The 16008-nt window shown below is 40.6% G+C and overlaps 2 protein-coding genes across 2 annotated transcripts; one reads left to right on the top strand and one right to left on the bottom strand.

Moving 5' to 3' along the window:
* Positions 1-1253: 1253 nt before the first annotated feature.
* cax1 (cation/H+ exchanger protein 1) lies at positions 1254-8239 on the top strand. Its single transcript, XM_070853960.1, has 20 exons — positions 1254-1355; positions 2268-2444; positions 2595-2749; positions 3046-3154; positions 3278-3394; positions 3484-3545; positions 3660-3848; positions 3951-4136; positions 4603-4702; positions 4917-5058; positions 5233-5416; positions 5644-5743; positions 5849-5967; positions 6207-6244; positions 6331-6572; positions 6854-6990; positions 7226-7320; positions 7593-7671; positions 7760-7868; positions 8030-8239. Exons 1-20 carry the CDS (start codon positions 1280-1282, stop codon positions 8101-8103), a joined length of 2490 nt encoding a protein of 829 aa, XP_070710061.1. The 5' UTR covers positions 1254-1279; the 3' UTR covers positions 8104-8239.
* Positions 8240-10245: 2006 nt separating this feature from the next.
* On the bottom strand, positions 10246-15658 carry klhdc10 (kelch domain containing 10). Its single transcript, XM_070854045.1, has 9 exons — positions 15439-15658; positions 12858-13079; positions 12564-12718; positions 12255-12403; positions 12058-12142; positions 11645-11711; positions 11515-11562; positions 11257-11396; positions 10246-10832 (listed from the first exon to the last, which is right to left on the bottom strand). Exons 1-9 carry the CDS (start codon positions 15527-15529, stop codon positions 10623-10625), a joined length of 1167 nt encoding a protein of 388 aa, XP_070710146.1. The 5' UTR covers positions 15530-15658; the 3' UTR covers positions 10246-10622.
* Between the last annotated feature and the right edge of the window lie 350 nt (positions 15659-16008).

The raw sequence follows: 16008 nt of genomic DNA on the forward strand, positions 1-16008 counted from the left end.
TTTTTACCATCTGGATGAAAAAAATATTCTGCCAGCTGGGTGACAAAAATTATATATATATTTTTAAAAAAAGTTAATTTCCCCATTTTTTTTCTTTTTTCCAAATCCAAAAATGAGGTGTCACCCTTTCACACAAACGTTTCAATCTGACTGGCATACATTGATGTTTCTAACATCATGTGGTGCGTGTGCAGATTGCACTGCTGTCTACAGTGTGATTCTGCCACAGGGGGCGCTGAAATAAAATGTAAATCCAACACAGTTTATGGTGGCCGGGAGGTGCAAAACAATATTACAATACAAGAAACACTTTTACAAAGATGGAGACAAATTTACATTTTAGAAAACATTTTTACAAATCAGAAAACAAAATTACATTGCCATAACACATTTACAAGTCCTGAGACAAATTTACATTTGAGAAAACAAATTTACAAGACGTGAAACACTTTTACAAACGCCGAGACAAATTTACATGTAACTTTTTCAACCGGAAAGAGAATACCGCGTTAATCGGCTCATATGTTCGCCACAAAACGGGCAAAAGACAGCTTGACTGCCGTCCATCGTGAGTCGCCATGAACTCCTTATCACTTCCGGTTCTACTCGACAGTTGGTACATTCCCTTTCCGGTTGAAAAAGTTACTTGCGGCCGAAACAAATTTAGAAGTAACTTTTTCAAAGGGAATGTACCAACACGATGGACGGCAGTCAAGCGGTCTTTTGCCCGTTTTGTGGCGAACATATGAGCCGATTAACGCGGTATTCTCTTTCCGGTTGAAAAAGTTACATGTAAATTTGTCTCGGCGTTTGTAAAAGTGTTTCACGTCTTGTAAATTTGTTTTCTCAAATGTAAATTTGTCTCAGGACTTGTAAATGTGTTATGGCAATGTAATTTTGTTTTCTGATTTGTAAAAATGTTTTCTAAAATGTAAATTTGTCTCCAGCTTTGTAAAAGTGTTTCTCGTATTGTAAAATTGTTTTGCACCTCCCGGCCACCGTACCACAGTGGCCTTAAAGTAAAGTAAAAGGAAAGAAAGAAAAAAAATGACATTTACAGAACATTTACAGAAGGAAAAATAAGCTCAAAATCTGACATTAAATCAGTAATCCAGTCACACACACCCACACCCCTCACTCCACCCACACCACTCCACCCCTCTCTGTCTCAGTGTGACTGCAACGCTGCTCAACCATGGCTGACTTTATAAAGAGGGGCTGAGCCCTCGACACACTGATGACACAGAGGCGACACTTTGAGGGGGAATAAACAGACAACATGTCCCAGCAGAGGTCTTCCCTGACGCCCGGAGATGCGGAGAACCTGCGGAGAAGATCGGCGGCTGATTCCGCAGGTAAGACTTTGTTTGCCTCCATTCTCCTCTCAGCCTGCGTTTGTCCCTTCACACCGCGGTCAAAAACCCGCACAATCAAATGTGTCTCTGCTTGTTCTGCACTTTGTTTGTCTTGAGTGCGTTCATCAAAGTCACCTGTGCAGCCAAAACTTCCTCCAGTCTGAGATCAACTTAAAAACTTTGTGCCTTCACTGTCAAGCCCCATAAAAGTACCTTTGCTGTTAGAAAAATCATTGGAAACTCCCAAACGTGTCTCTTTTGTTATACCCTTGTTTTCAGAAAGGCTTGAAGTGAGGATTCATTGTGATCATTGATTGTTCCTCACTTTGATTCCTCAGCTAAGAGGGTCGTCTCTTCTCCCTACAGCTCATCTCCCTGCCAAAGTAGTTTAATCACAGTCCAGTAAACCATTAACTTTAACTTGACATCTCTTATCAGACATGGAAAGTGACAGTTAATAAGGGAGAAGAAAGTGAGATTCTCCAGAACGACATTATAAGCAGATGGACAACACACAGTATAACCAGAATGCTGCTTTTTTAAATTAAAGTATGGCACAGTGCACTGGGTTTTCTCATCTCTGTGTGTTGCAATGCATTGATAATGTGATCCGTTTTAGCAGACAGCAGTTCTCAGGGTGGTGGGAGAGGGGACACCCTGCATGACTCTCAGGAGGTTTTTATTAGTCACACACACTTCCATGGGGCACACTGAGGACATTGGTCCTGGATGTCAGCCAACCTTCACATCTTTTTTTTTAATGCAGTGAAGTTACCCTGTGTGCAGAATTATCGTTCACTGACACCTGCGGTCTTAATTCAGCATGTTTTCACCGTGGAAAAAAAAAAACAAAATGTTGCTTTACGTATGACTTTTAAAAAAATCTGTTCTCCATTATACTTCCTCACTCAGAGACCAGTGCAAATCCTGAACAGCAACAGCGATTTCCACAGCGACAGTCCCAAAGCGAGTGGCCTTGCGTCGGCCCCCAGCATCCAGAGTTAGGCGTGGTGGAGACACCCTCCCCAGATGCTTCTGCCAACCATTTCTGCCACTACACACCAAAATGTTTTCTCACCGTCCACAGAGGTGAATGAGACACTAGTTTACGCTGCTTATGTTAACTGGCTGGTTTAAGTTCAGACAAAATGCATTGTTTCAGTATGACCCAGATTCCACCACAGGTATTCTCTCATCTTACAATGTGGAGGAGTTTTCTCACAGTTGTGATCTGCACAGGAGGACACGGGGCCTCAGCCCGATCTACTCCATCGCGAGGTGTCCGGTCTACTCCGTCCAGGTATGGAGAGGAGGGCTGGCATGAAGGCACCACAAAGACCACGATCAGAGCGGAGAATGAGGTGGAGGCACACAGGGAGGCCAACAACTACAAGGTGGGAAGGCCTGGGTGCTTTTGAAAATGCAAACGTGAAAAGGATGTGTTACTGCTGTCCTATTTTGATTTAAATTCAGTGTTTCTCAAAATGTGACGTGGTTCCCCCTGGGGGCACATAGGCATTGTAGGGGCTACCTGCATGACTAGAGGGGAAGATGTAGAGTTGAATATGTAAATATTCACATGTTTACAGGGTAGAAAAGAACAAGTTAACAGTCAGAAGTCATTTGTCATGGAAAATGCATTGTATGTTCTGTTTGACACGTCTTTAATCCAAAATCACACTTTTTTCAGTTTGGCTTCAGAAAGTGGAAGGGCCATGTAACAGAGAGGCCCATTGAAGACAGATCAGAGATCATCAAAGAGCTCCACTCTGATCTGAGCATTGTTAAACCTAGAGAAGGTCTTTTTTCTTTTTCCTTCTTTGCACTTTAATTCGGTTTAACAGGACCTATATGCTCATACAGACAGATATGAGGTTGCTACAGGGAAGCAGTGACCCATATTGATTTCTCCTCTCTTGCAGGCTCAGTGCTCAACTTTGGGAACATAGTTTATGTGTTTTTATTTGGATGGTGGATATCTTTACTCTACCTCCTCATGTGTCCTGTAATGTTCCTGACAATCCTCGGTGTCCCTTATGGTGTGTATTCTATAAAATCACTCAATCAATTACTTTGAGTATTGTAGTTCCCTTGAAATATGGACATCATGCTTGTTTCTGTTTTCTAGGCAAACTTTGTTTAAAGTTGTCGTGGTACTTTATTTGGCCATTTGGGAAGTCAGTAGAAAAGGTAAAATGGAGTGTCTTAACTTTCACTGAACTTTTTGTGCCATTGCAATAGTAGCATGGAAATATTCTGTAGACAGTGGCAACAACATCCTGTTGTTATCTCTGCCTTTTTCAGGTCAGTAATGTTGTTAAAAGATCCATTCTTAACCCTCAAAAGTGTGAGGTCATTCCTGAAGAGAGGGACCGTGAAGACAGGAGGGACGTTGGCAGGGACAAGGACTCCGAGCCCCTTCTGGTGTCTTCCCCAATCCCTGTCGAGATCCCTGTCCCAGAACCACCAGCTACAAAAATGTCAAGGCACTGGGTAAGAAAGTCAGAGTGGCTTTAATCGCTTTGTGTAGTGGAAGTTGAGGAATATTTCTAAATCTTATTCACAATTCTACTTATTTTCTGTCCCTCTCTGCAGTGCCGCCTCAGCACTTATGTTTGGTTGTTACTGGGTTACCCTGTCCTGGCTGTGGTCCACTCCCTGGTCTGCGTGCTCGCTTGGATCCTGGTCTTCACGATACCTGTAGCCAAGATGAATGCTCGCATGATGACCACGGTCCTCCTCATGGCACCAGAGGACGTTCGGATTCACAGACACGAGAAGGTACGCAGCCATTTTCTGAAATTTCACTGATTTGTGGATTAAGCAAGATGTTAAATGCAGGAATGTGTGAAATGTTCCTTCCACGCCATTTTATATTGCAGACTTTTTATAGCCTCCGTATTAGGCATGCTAACATGTAACTGAAGTGCTCCACATGTTCAGTGTTAGAGGTTTTCATTGGATACAATACAAAATAGCTCTGTATGAAATTGACATGGGTGCATTATTCAGTGTAATCAGGGCATAGTTCATGTTAAGACATGATGCTGGTAACTTTTTCAAATAAGGGCAACATAAATGAAGTTGTTGAGGCAGCAAAATTACATAGGAGAATATACAGTAATATGTATTTGTAATAAAATATTTTATGTAAACTATCCCTTTTTTAAAGCTGTTAATTGACTATTTACATCTTACTGTTTACTGATTACTTTGTAACTTGAGTATTTCATGTTGTCTTTTGCAGACTCTTGGGTGTGAGACCAGAGTTGTCTTATGCTGTTATCAAGCTTTCAATGTGTATTATTACAAATACACTTTCCAAGGAATCAACATTTTTGCTCTCAGTATCCTTCTTGGGTTGTTGGATCTAACGTCACAAAAAATGGTGATGTGATTTATAGTCTAAAAAAAAAGCTATGATTTGAAGACATCCATCCATCAAGGTCATGTAATTTATATTCTCTATCCCCAATGATCATGGTTTTGTACATAGTTATTAGAGTATTGGTCTGTCCACCATCCATCCATTTGTTCTCCTTAAGTCTGTGTTCCCTGCAGACCTGCTTCCCCTGGTATTACTCACGCTGATTATTGGCTACACTGACCATGAACACAATTACTTCAGTGCAGAGGTCAAGTTTGCCACAGCCATCACTTCCATCATACCTCTGTCCTACTATATTGGCATGGGTATAGCCAGGTAAGGCTTTTTTTTTTCTCCATTTTTGTCTGTGGACAGTGTTTGACTGTGAAGGAAAGGTACGGACAGGGTGTGCAGTCGTTTCCAACCACTTACCAGAGTAATTTTCCTTCCGTGAATTCTGATGTACAGCGTGTTGAATGGCTCGATTTGTGACCTTGCGTATTCCCACAGTATTTCGGCACAGAGTAACTTTGCAGTGGGAGCGGTGGTGAATGCGACGTTTGGCTCCATCACAGAGATGACTTTCTACATCACAGCACTGCTGCAGGGACAACGCGCTGGCACCAAGTGTTATGAAGAGATCGTTAAAGCAGCACTCACTGGGACCTTGCTCGGGTGTATCCTGTTCATACCGGTGAGTGCCTTAGCAGGACAAATGAGCATGTGTGTACATAGCAGTTAACGTGCAGCATCACGTTTTGTGATCCCTTTTTGCGTGTGTTTTCTGAATATCTTTCAATCGTAAAATATATACCTGCACCCTTTTCACCACGAGATTCAAGTTTGAAATCGGTAGACAGATGCTAGTACTCATGCACTAACCTCTTGCTGAATTTCTGTTTGTGTTTGCCAATTGCACAGGGTATCTGTATGATCATTGGAGGCACCAAACACAGGGAGCAGCGGTTTAACAGTCGTTCAGCAGGAGTGAGCTCTGCTTTACTCTTCATATCCATAGGAGGTATGTATGGCAGCTGCACATGCTTCTCATTTTTAAACAATATGACCTCCACCAAAACATTCGTAACACTCTTAACTTGACTTAATCATGTAATATTTTCCCTAGGTGTGTTTGCTCCCACCCTTTTCTCAAAGATATTCGGCAACCTGGTGTGTGAAAGCTGCACCAGTATTCCAGGCAATTCCAGCGTACCCTTCATGTGCAAGGATTGTCACTACGACACGGTTGGCAGCTTCATATGATCTTGTGCTTATGGCTGTTGAGCAAGTTTTACACTTTTTAATTCCAGTTTTGCCTGTTGTGCCTGCACTTGGAAATGACAAGGAGACCAGCAGTGTGATTCATGGTTTGGTTTCCTACCTATGAAGATGACATCTTTATGGGTCTCTATAGCTTCAATGTAAAAGGCTTTTAAAAAATATTTCTTTATTTTGACCTTCATTTTTTTTTTTTGTTTTTACAGAGTCAAACTGACCCACATTTGATTCTGTCCCAAATTGAGTAAGTCCAGATGCTACACATTTTTTAACTTAGTAGTTTATTACTATTATTAACTAACTATTATTAATGTAAAAAATGTTTTCTAGGCCGCTGGTGTACACGATTTCTGTGCTACTGCCTGCTGCATACCTGATCGGCCTCATCTTCACGCTGAAGACCCACTCCCATATCTATGATATCCATATCAGTGACGGCCAAGGGGGGCATGCAAATGGTCAGTTCGCACAAGAGGGTAGCTGCACCTACCACCCCACTGGTGAGGTCGTCACTGGGCATCTCCTTGCAGCCAACTCCTGTATTAATGCCACCAGCGAAGTGGTTGCACCAGGTGTGTGTGAATGTGGTGTGCACATGTGGTGTGTGGGGTTGTCTTTCAGGGGTTGGGCTTGGCCCCTTAGTTCCAGTGATTAACCTGCTTGTGCATGAAAACACAACATTTCCCTTCAAGTGAGGTAAGACTGTGCCTCTGCACGTCAGGGTGAAAAACATGAATATGTGACTTTGAACTCTATTGGATGTATTTGAAAGGGGAGAAAAAACTTCTCAACAATGAGGTAAGTCATAAATGTTGAACTTTTTTAATAAGCTTATACATGTGTCTGTCACCAGCCGGTCATCATGTAGTCCACTGGTCCCGGTGGAGGGCTCTTGCAGTGCTGATTATTGCCACAGTGTTGATGGCCTGCTGCGCTGACCTCAGCACGGAGAACATAGAGCCCATGCTGACCCATTCCTCCATTTCCCAGGTATCCAAAATGCTTTATTTATACAGAGGAAGGGAAAATGCTCTTAGATTCCAAGTACCACTGATTCCTGATGGATGTGACCATAATACTAAAAAGCAGAATAATAAAATCCAACTTGCTGTCTACAACGACAATTCAGAAGAAATGTAGTTTTTATGAAGCCTCAATGTACCTGATCTGTTTTAGATGCAAAGAATTAATTGTTTACCTCGGTGTGTGTTTCTATACAATGCAGTACTTCATCGGTGTCACAGTGCTGGCCATGGTGCCAGAGCTTCCTGAGATTGTCAATGGGATCCAGTTTGCACTGCAGAACAACATCAGCCTGAGGTATGAGCACTATGTGCTGTCGTAGTATAATTTTTAGTTACCGCCTGAATTTTTCCATTTTTAAAAAGACCACACTTAAGTTTGGAGCAAGGAAGAATCTGGCAAGTGAGCACAATATTTAATAAATAACAAAAATGTAAGATGTCCCATTCATAATTTTACTTATTTATAAACACATTATGTAAAAATACCAAGGTCAAATTGAGCCATTGTGAAGAAGAGTATAATAAACATTTTAACTTGTATGTTTTTTTTTGTGTGTGTGTCTACAGCCTTGAAGTAGGCAGTTGCATTGCTGTGCAGGTCTGCATGATCCAGATTCCACTGCTCATACTCTTCAATGCCTTCTATGTATGTGGTTAGTTTTGGTAATTGATAGATTTCTTTACATAATGCACTTGGTTCAGTTGTGACTTGGTTTGCATCTTTTTTTTCCCAGGATGTTGGATTCATGCTCGTGTTCAATGATATTCATCTGTGGGCCAGCATCTTCAGTGTCATTCTGGTCAACTACATCTTCATGGATGGAAAATGTGACTACTTCCAAGGTAAGCGATGAGGCAGAGATTTCACCATGTCAGAAATGGACATCATGAATTAAGAGAGACACATTTGGTAACATTTAATTTCTAAACCATGCATATCTGTGAGGTAGCAGTGGTTAAGCTTGAATGAACATGTGCATTAGAATCATCTGTTTTGTTTGCAGGCACTGCTCTAGTTGTGGTCTACCTCATCCTTTTGGCCCTTTACTTCTTTGCTCCGTCTCCACGCTCTTGTTGATCTGTTGCAAAGAAAATTGTATGGCTCTCAAATATTATGCCACTAAAAACACCCATAGTCCATCCTCAGGCGGTGTGGGTTCAGTGGCACAAAAGATGGAAAAAAGAAGAGATTTCAGTGGGAGCTGTAAGTGAAAAGCTGCCTGTCTGCTTTTTTTTGGTCAATGTGATACTTTCCCATTTTTGGCTGTCATAAAAATCCATGACTCTTTCTTTTTTTTGTTCTTGCCAATGTACATTTTATTTTTGGCTGTGATTTATGTAATACATAATAAATGCATCAATTTATAAAACTTTTTTTTCCAACTACTGCTTCACTACTTGCATCATATTGTGTTTAAAAATATGTAGTTTCCTGGATATCTTGGCTCTATAAAGTTCACTATTGATATTTTTGCACATTTGGTATGTTCACCTAACAGGGCAGATGGCATGCATGTTATCACCTGCATTCTCAGAATACAAGTGACAATGGAAGCTCATGCAAAAATAGTCTAAAATAGAAAATTAAATATTTGGCATTGTTATGCATCATGCTAATTAGTGGTCAAGCAAAGGAAACGGGGCAACAGAGCTATTTACAGTCACTTTTATTGACAGTACTCCAGCACAACATTCACACAAGCCTACTGTACAATATTTTAGTGGTCACCTCTTGAAGCCGTATTCCAAAGTAAATGTTTGGTAACGTAAAAAGCAGGTTATGACATCATGCAGACAGTTTGTTATGCAGAACAGAAATTAAAAGGCAAGAAGTGCAGGCAGATCAAATCATCACCTCTCATTCCTCTTCATAATCACTTTGTTCGAGATGCAACATTATTTGGCATTAAACTCATTAAACATAGGACCACCATTGAACACATTAACTTGACACATTGAATAAGTGCTTTTAGGATTACTACCCAAAAGGCTGAATGTTCTGCATCCTGTCCTGTCTTGCCATTAACAGGAACAGAATACAAAGCTTCTGCATCCTTGAAACAGGATACACAGCTGCTGCCACCAAGATGCCGAGTGATTACTGTATGTGATGGGTTGTTGATAATGGTTAAAATGTTAATTTACTTGAAAACACTATTTCAAACATGCAACGGATCTTATACTGCCTGTATTTGTGGAATTTCAACCTCATTAAAAGTTTGAAAAAGGCACTGCAGTATAAACAAATGTTTGTATAAGCTTAACCCTAACTCCCTGTGCAAAATGTTTTAATATCAACAGAGAGGGAGTAAAAGTCCAAACAGAATTAAGTCTTTATTCGAATAAAAGCATTTTTAATTAATTTTAAAGCACCAAATTCACAGTGATGTGTTGCATGGTTTGGTTTACAAATGAGAGCTGCAATCAAACATGGATAGAAATTAAATCATTTTGAGGATACCCACGTTCCTTTGACTTGTTTGCAGATGAATTTTCAGACTGGGCTGTAACATAACATGTAATGGAAAATACAGGAAATAGGACGCAGACATAGGTGAGACCAGCATTGAACTTTTTCTTCACACACTAATGAAGAGCATACAGTGTTTATGCATGTTTTAGCTTTTAAACCACAAATAAAATGTTACTCATGACTATTTTCAAGGCATACCATAGTGTTTTTTTGTTTTTCCTTACCTCCAGACAGACAGTGATTTCCTTTCATACTGTATAAAGCAACTTTGAGAGTCTTGAAATTTAAGATTGGTAATCCCTCACAGTGAACACCATGTTTGTTTTTATTTATGTCTAAAGTTATGCTCAAATAACATAACGTCAACCATAAAAACACATGAAAATCAGTGTGACTGACTACGTTTCAGGCTTCTGGAAGTTGAAAGCTGCCTAGAAGATCTCAAAAACATTTAAAAAAAAATCTAAAACACTACAGCATGTCAACAGTGATGAAAATTTAATTTGAGATTTAAATTAAATTGGCTAAAATGTGCAAAAACACTGCCACTTTTTAGACATTTACTTTGCTTAAAGGATCTATTAAAAAAAAAACGTCCACAATTATGCAAAACAAAGTGTACTAACAGCAACATCAGGTGATGAAAACATCCCCAGAAAAAACAGATTCAGTCCTTCAAATAAATATACATGCATTCTTCCTTTGCGCAGAATTCTTAAAAGTATTGGAGAAGGCGGATTTTTTAAAAAAATGGAAAAGAACCGTCCTTGATAATAAGGTATGGCAAAATGTAGTATTTCCAGCTGTCACAGATTGGAGGATGAGAAGCAGAAATGTATATGAAACAAAGGCATCGTGTAAGGAACACTGGTGGCAGAGGAAGGGGCGTGATAAAATCCATAAAACATTCCACATTTACTTTCTTTACCATCACTGAAACTGCAAAAAATAAGAACAAACGAAAAAAGGCATCCCATTGTTTTTGGTTTTAAGGCGGGGCTACGTTAGGCAGGGGAGAGGGCATTTTCCCGAGAATTCTGAATTAAATTCTGTGCTCTGTCATCTCCTCCCAGTCCAGCCCAGCCCATCCCATCCATTCGATTGTCCGTCCTGTACCGTGCGACCTATTTCAAGCGTTCAATGAGTTCCTGTGTGAGGCCCAGGTTGAGCAGCTGCATGGTGGGGAGTGAAGTGAGGTGGGGAAAGGCCTTGAGGAGCTTCTCCCAGCATAGCTCCAGCAGGCTGGGAACAGCTAGCCAGATCTTAAACAGAGAGCCAGTTCTCTTGTTCTCATGGATGTTCACTACGCCACCATGTATGTACATGCAGCCAGCCTGAGTGGACAGAGTGGAAAGAGAGAAAGATGTAATATGCAGTACAGAGTAAAGATTCAAAAGAAGACTAAAGCTCTCCCTTTGGCCATTGTTGGCTATTTCAGGGAAACTGTTCTGAGCATTTAAAGTGATGCAGTTTCGAAATCTGCCTGCATCATTGCGGATTTAGGTGCCATATACTGCGTTGCAAAAGTAGAATTTCACAGTTGAATAAACTGTCCAAATGATCAATGAAAAAAATTTCACAGGTTACATTAGATGATCAGATTACTGACTACTTTCATCAACATGTAATGCACTTGCTGTGTCTATAAAAAAAGATTGTTACCACTGACATTGAAACCCCAGTGCTCTCAAAACGTCCAAACTAAGGCATTCATTTAATGAATAAACATAGAGTGACTAAAAAGGGTCGTGTACTAACTGGGGTGACAGCTGCACAGTGGAAGTAGGCCGGCTCAGGCATCACTGCTGGTAGTTTACTCCACTGGAACGTCTGCAGGTTGATCTTCCATAGATCAGCTAATATCAATTCCCCGTTGTAGCCCCCACAGATAAATACATCTACAACAGAGAAACACTTAGCTTATGTAATTGTGCCTGTGTTAGCTGACAAGTAGTTATACAGAGTTTAAATCAACGTATGATGTTGGTCTGTAAGGATTATTTGAGAGATTCTCACCGTTTCTTATTTGTACACAGCTATGGCATCTCCTAGGAGCAGGATACCCTGTCAAAAGCACAGACATTTTTTGAATGGTGTGAATGAGAACAAAACCGGCTTAGTTAATAATGAGTTGCGGACTACAGACCTATTTTGTCATGAGGTTTTGTTGTAATCTCCTCCCAGGAATTGGTCTCCAGATTGTAAGCATGTATCTGTTAAAAACACAATATTTACTGTGAGTCTAAGTGAGTGTTTAGTGCAGCGATTAAGATGGATTTGGCTTGTATACAAAATGGAACTGTAACATAAACTGTAATGATTTTAAAATGCAGACACAGTAGATGAGTATGATTTCATTGTTTAAAACGTTCAATCTTCTAAAACGCTGGTGCGCTCAGTTTCAGTCTCGACATTAAACTGCTTTTACAGCTGCAAAACTCCTCATGTTGCTATAAGAATAGCTGCCACTGGTGACTGTCTGATAACTGAAATCTCTCTCAGTTCTTCAAAAATGTTCTCTTAACACATAAATGTGTTTGCGGAGTCTCCACTAAGTACCTTGTCCAGAGGGTAAGATGTCCAGGAAGTTCCTCCTCCCAGAATATAGATCCTCTGTCCGTCATGTGCTATTTCATGCCTGTACCTGTGACACACACACACACAACAGCACAACTATGTCAAAGAGCTCAACTACACTGAAAAGATCCCTAGTTCACTTTGATCCTGAGACACATTCAGGCATCATTGAGGCATACCGTTCCTCAGGCAGGTCGTCAGGAGGGTTGTTGGGCTTGAGGTGGATCCACTCCCTGGTGGTCAGGTCCAGCCTGTGCAGGTCTGTGCTGTAGATGTAACCTGTCGTCCCTCCAAACACGTACAGGAAGCCGTTTATAATAACCATTGCCTGAAGGAGGAAAGATATAAACAGCCTTCAAAGGAGCGACTCTGAATTTTTGAATTTCAAAAAAACTTCACATTTACAGCCAATCACTACAATATTTCACATCCATGAATTTAATTCAGCCCAAGAAGCAATTGAGCGGCAGGGTGATTTATGAGCTTACCTGTCCATAGATTCTGTTTGGCTTCTTTCCTCGACAATTGAGCAGTGACCATCGCTTGTACTTCACGTTACAAACATGTACGTCATTGCCATTATTTTCACCAAAGGGGATACCAGTACCACCGAACACCAGCAGGTTGTTGCCATGCAGAACGGCTGAGAAACACAGCAACACCAAACTCAAATTTCATACACACTTTTTAACAGAAAACTGGATTTTGTTTTATGGATAATAAGCCATCGAGTATGGTTAAGTATCAATATATTCAAAACTATTAGATATACAGTGTTTCACCTGACATAGATGCCAGCTCTGTGGGCATATAGCCCTCTGTGCGAATCTGCTGCCAGCAGCCTGTGGCAAAATGGTACCTCCAAAGCTCCCTGAACAGTGGATAGTCTTCATTCTCTGATCCTCCTGACTCATCGTAGTCAGGGTTGTACCCTCCAAACACATACAGATTAGTGTTGTCAGCAACACAGCGATGCCCACTGCGGGCAGGGGGAGTACGATGACCTGCAAGTCAAAAATACAAGAGAAATCACTGGTTGTGTTTTCCACAAAATCTGACGGCACCAGAAAACAAATAGGCATGTTCATCCACTTTAGGGCTTTTCAGAACATCCTGAAATCCTTCCACCCGTGTAAATTTGGAGTCGTCACATTGTGTAATCGTGATAATAAATTGCTTTGCAACTGTTAATCTATTCATGTATTCATTTTTCATTCTTCCTTGTCACAGAATGCTGAAGGGCATCCCAGCATGCTCTGACAGAAATCAGGCTAACACATGCAAACACATTCACAGTCATTTATATTTACTCAATAAAGAAAGCCCCAGGATGTCCTCGCTGTAAGGCGATAGTGTGTGTAGAGGTTATCTAATTAAAATAAAAAGTGCTCAGAAACATAGCTGGGGTAGGATGTGTACAGCTTTGCCAGCTCTGGAATCAATCCCCAGTGACAGATCTATTTCTCTGCAACAGGATTTCTTTCAACTCAAAACATCTGCTTGGAGACAATAAGCTATAAAAAGCTTCAATGATGCATAAGCAACAGGCATGTTTTCATTATACTGGTTATATACGGCCTATGTGATGCAGTACAAATTAAATGGCCCACTAACAGAGAAAAAAAAAGTCTATTCATATCATATAGTGCTGTAGTTAAAACAATGAATCAGACATTCGCAGCTTTAACTGCAAGACTCACAGGTTTACCTTATAAGGAAAGCCATGCAAATAGCAGAACATAAAACATCACCATTCGAGATACTGAGATGTTTGGCCCGAGGGATTAGCAGGTTTCTATCAGCAGGCACATGCTGACAGAATACAGAGCACATTAAAGCCTGATCTAATAATGTACCTCTGTTCAATGTGCTAAGAATAGAACTGAGGCCTACCTACAACTCAACACTGACGTTTCACCCAACCAAATGCCTTTTTAATAATTAGGATTTGTAATGGATTGGGTAAGCACAGCAATCAAGGGGGGCACGCAGACACAGAAAGGAAGAATGGGGGAGTAGTGGCATGGCCAAACATCCACGCTGATACAGATCTGATGCGACACATGTAACACGACACAAATGAGCAAGTGCATTAATTTGGCTGTTTTGCACCGTCGTCTCAAGATTGACTAATCAAACAATACAGAATCATAGCAGACCACATTCACTTGCACACCTCTGTCCAGGGGCATCGTTATCATTACATTCATTTGGCAGTCGCTTTGTACAAAGTATTTACAATAAGTGCCGTCAAACTCCCGAGAGGAAGAGCTAAATATTATCATGAGATGGGAGCTTAGAATTGTTAGACTTCCACATAAACAGCTAAAAGTATGTCCAGAAAGCTTCACATGAGCATATGCTTGAAGTTAGAGTTCAGAAAAAGGGCTGTTTCTTCAAACTACAGATCTTTATGTTATGAACTCAGTTTAATCTGTAACAGCTATTATTTTTCTACTGTGTTTTGTGAAAAAAAGAAAAAACAATAAAAACTTTCAGTAACATCTCACGGGAATCTCATGAGCACAAAATGTCAGTGCATATAATAAAATATATAACAAAATAAGATCTAACCAATTTGGGTTAGCATTTCCTATGGTGGCTGCTTATATCTGGAAAGTAATGATTTCACACGAAAGCTATATAAATATTTTTGCTGTTATCTGTGATAACTACCAGTCATCTAGGTCACTGGATATTTTGTGCAGCTGCATGTCAATATCAGAGTTGGACTGTGTACTGTACATTGCTGGGCCCCAGGTGTGCCTTTGCCAGCTTTAAGACTTTATCTGTCCCACAGAAAAAAAAAAAAAAAAAGACAAAAGACCGGGAACAGGATCTGAACTGAATATGTTACAGATTAAAATCTAACGCTGACAGCTAAATGGAAAATGTTAGGAATCAGTCCTTCCTTGCCTTTTCCACCTATGATGGATGATCTCCATGCTGCAACTAACCAAAACAGAATGACACAGGTCACAGTGGTGCACACAGCCTTAAAATTGGCACTCAAGTGTCTGCAGGTCAGCTAAACCTAGAAATAAATGATTTTATGTCAGGCCACGTACTAAGTGAGCTGTGCAGCCAGACGAAGCAGTATGATAACCAGTATCCTTTTTGCTAACACTATCATCTTGGTTACGATAGCTAACAAGCTATTAAAACATAAACATGCTGTATTGCTGGACGTTGCTAGCTTGAACGTTACGCAAAGCAATGTCACCAGTAAGGACAAGGTTTAAATTCTTTAAACACGTAAAAGGCGGCACTGTATGTGGAGCAGCTGGCCACACAGCGTTTATTCAGCTGGTACAAGCTGCCAAAGATCAGTTAAAACCTATCATTAGCATGTTGCTGACCGACCTGCTAGCGTCTCAGCGTGCGGCGGCCTGCCTGTCAATTTGTCGAATTTATTCAGCTGGTCTGGACTGCGAGCTCCTTCAGCGTCCGACATGTTTTCCCCGTTACAATCCACTCCTGAAGAACGTCACATCGAATAAAAACAACATGTGCTAAAGTGCTGATAAAACATTATAAATCATCCTACAGCTCAGTCACTTTGAAGCCATTCACAAATGTTACCCCCCCGGCCGCGAGACTCTTGGCCAATCAGAGGGCTCGTTATTAGGACGTTGCGTCAGTAGAGATGGGCGGGACTGCGCGTGTCTTCAAAACAACAACAGTGGGTTTTTTTTTTTACATGTTGTTGGACAACCAACCAAACTCTGTACAAATTTCCTCAGTATTTAAAAAAAATAATCACAAAATTCACCATTTTTCCAATCACGTTTGTAAAATCCATCCTTCATAGTGGTGTTAATGTTACAAGATATATAATTCTGTTGGAGTATCAAATACTTTTTTTTACGTCTTTATTCAGGCCTAAAATCATAATAGTATCCGAGCTAGCCTTAAAAACAACATATTTGCAAT

This window comes from Pempheris klunzingeri, chromosome 22 (assembly GCF_042242105.1).
Source record: "Pempheris klunzingeri isolate RE-2024b chromosome 22, fPemKlu1.hap1, whole genome shotgun sequence".
NCBI lineage: Eukaryota > Metazoa > Chordata > Actinopteri > Acropomatiformes > Pempheridae > Pempheris > Pempheris klunzingeri.

Excerpts from the sequence above, each read along its gene's own strand:
- cax1 (XM_070853960.1), top strand. The coding sequence starts at position 1,280 with ATGTCCCAGCAGAGGTCTTCCCTGACGCCCGGAGATGCGGAGAACCTG. Across the intron at positions 1,356-2,267 it reads ATCGGCGGCTGATTCCGCAG|AGACCAGTGCAAATCCTGAA; the intron begins GTAAGACTTTGT and ends TTCCTCACTCAG. Across the intron at positions 3,395-3,483 it reads AATCCTCGGTGTCCCTTATG|GCAAACTTTGTTTAAAGTTG; the intron begins GTGTGTATTCTA and ends TCTGTTTTCTAG.
- klhdc10 (XM_070854045.1), bottom strand. The coding sequence starts at position 15,529 with ATGTCGGACGCTGAAGGAGCTCGCAGTCCAGACCAGCTGAATAAATTC. Across the intron at positions 11,563-11,644 it reads AAAACCTCATGACAAAATAG|GGTATCCTGCTCCTAGGAGA; the intron begins GTCTGTAGTCCG and ends TGCTTTTGACAG. Across the intron at positions 10,833-11,256 it reads ACTGTGCAGCTGTCACCCCA|GCTGGCTGCATGTACATACA; the intron begins GTTAGTACACGA and ends CTGTCCACTCAG.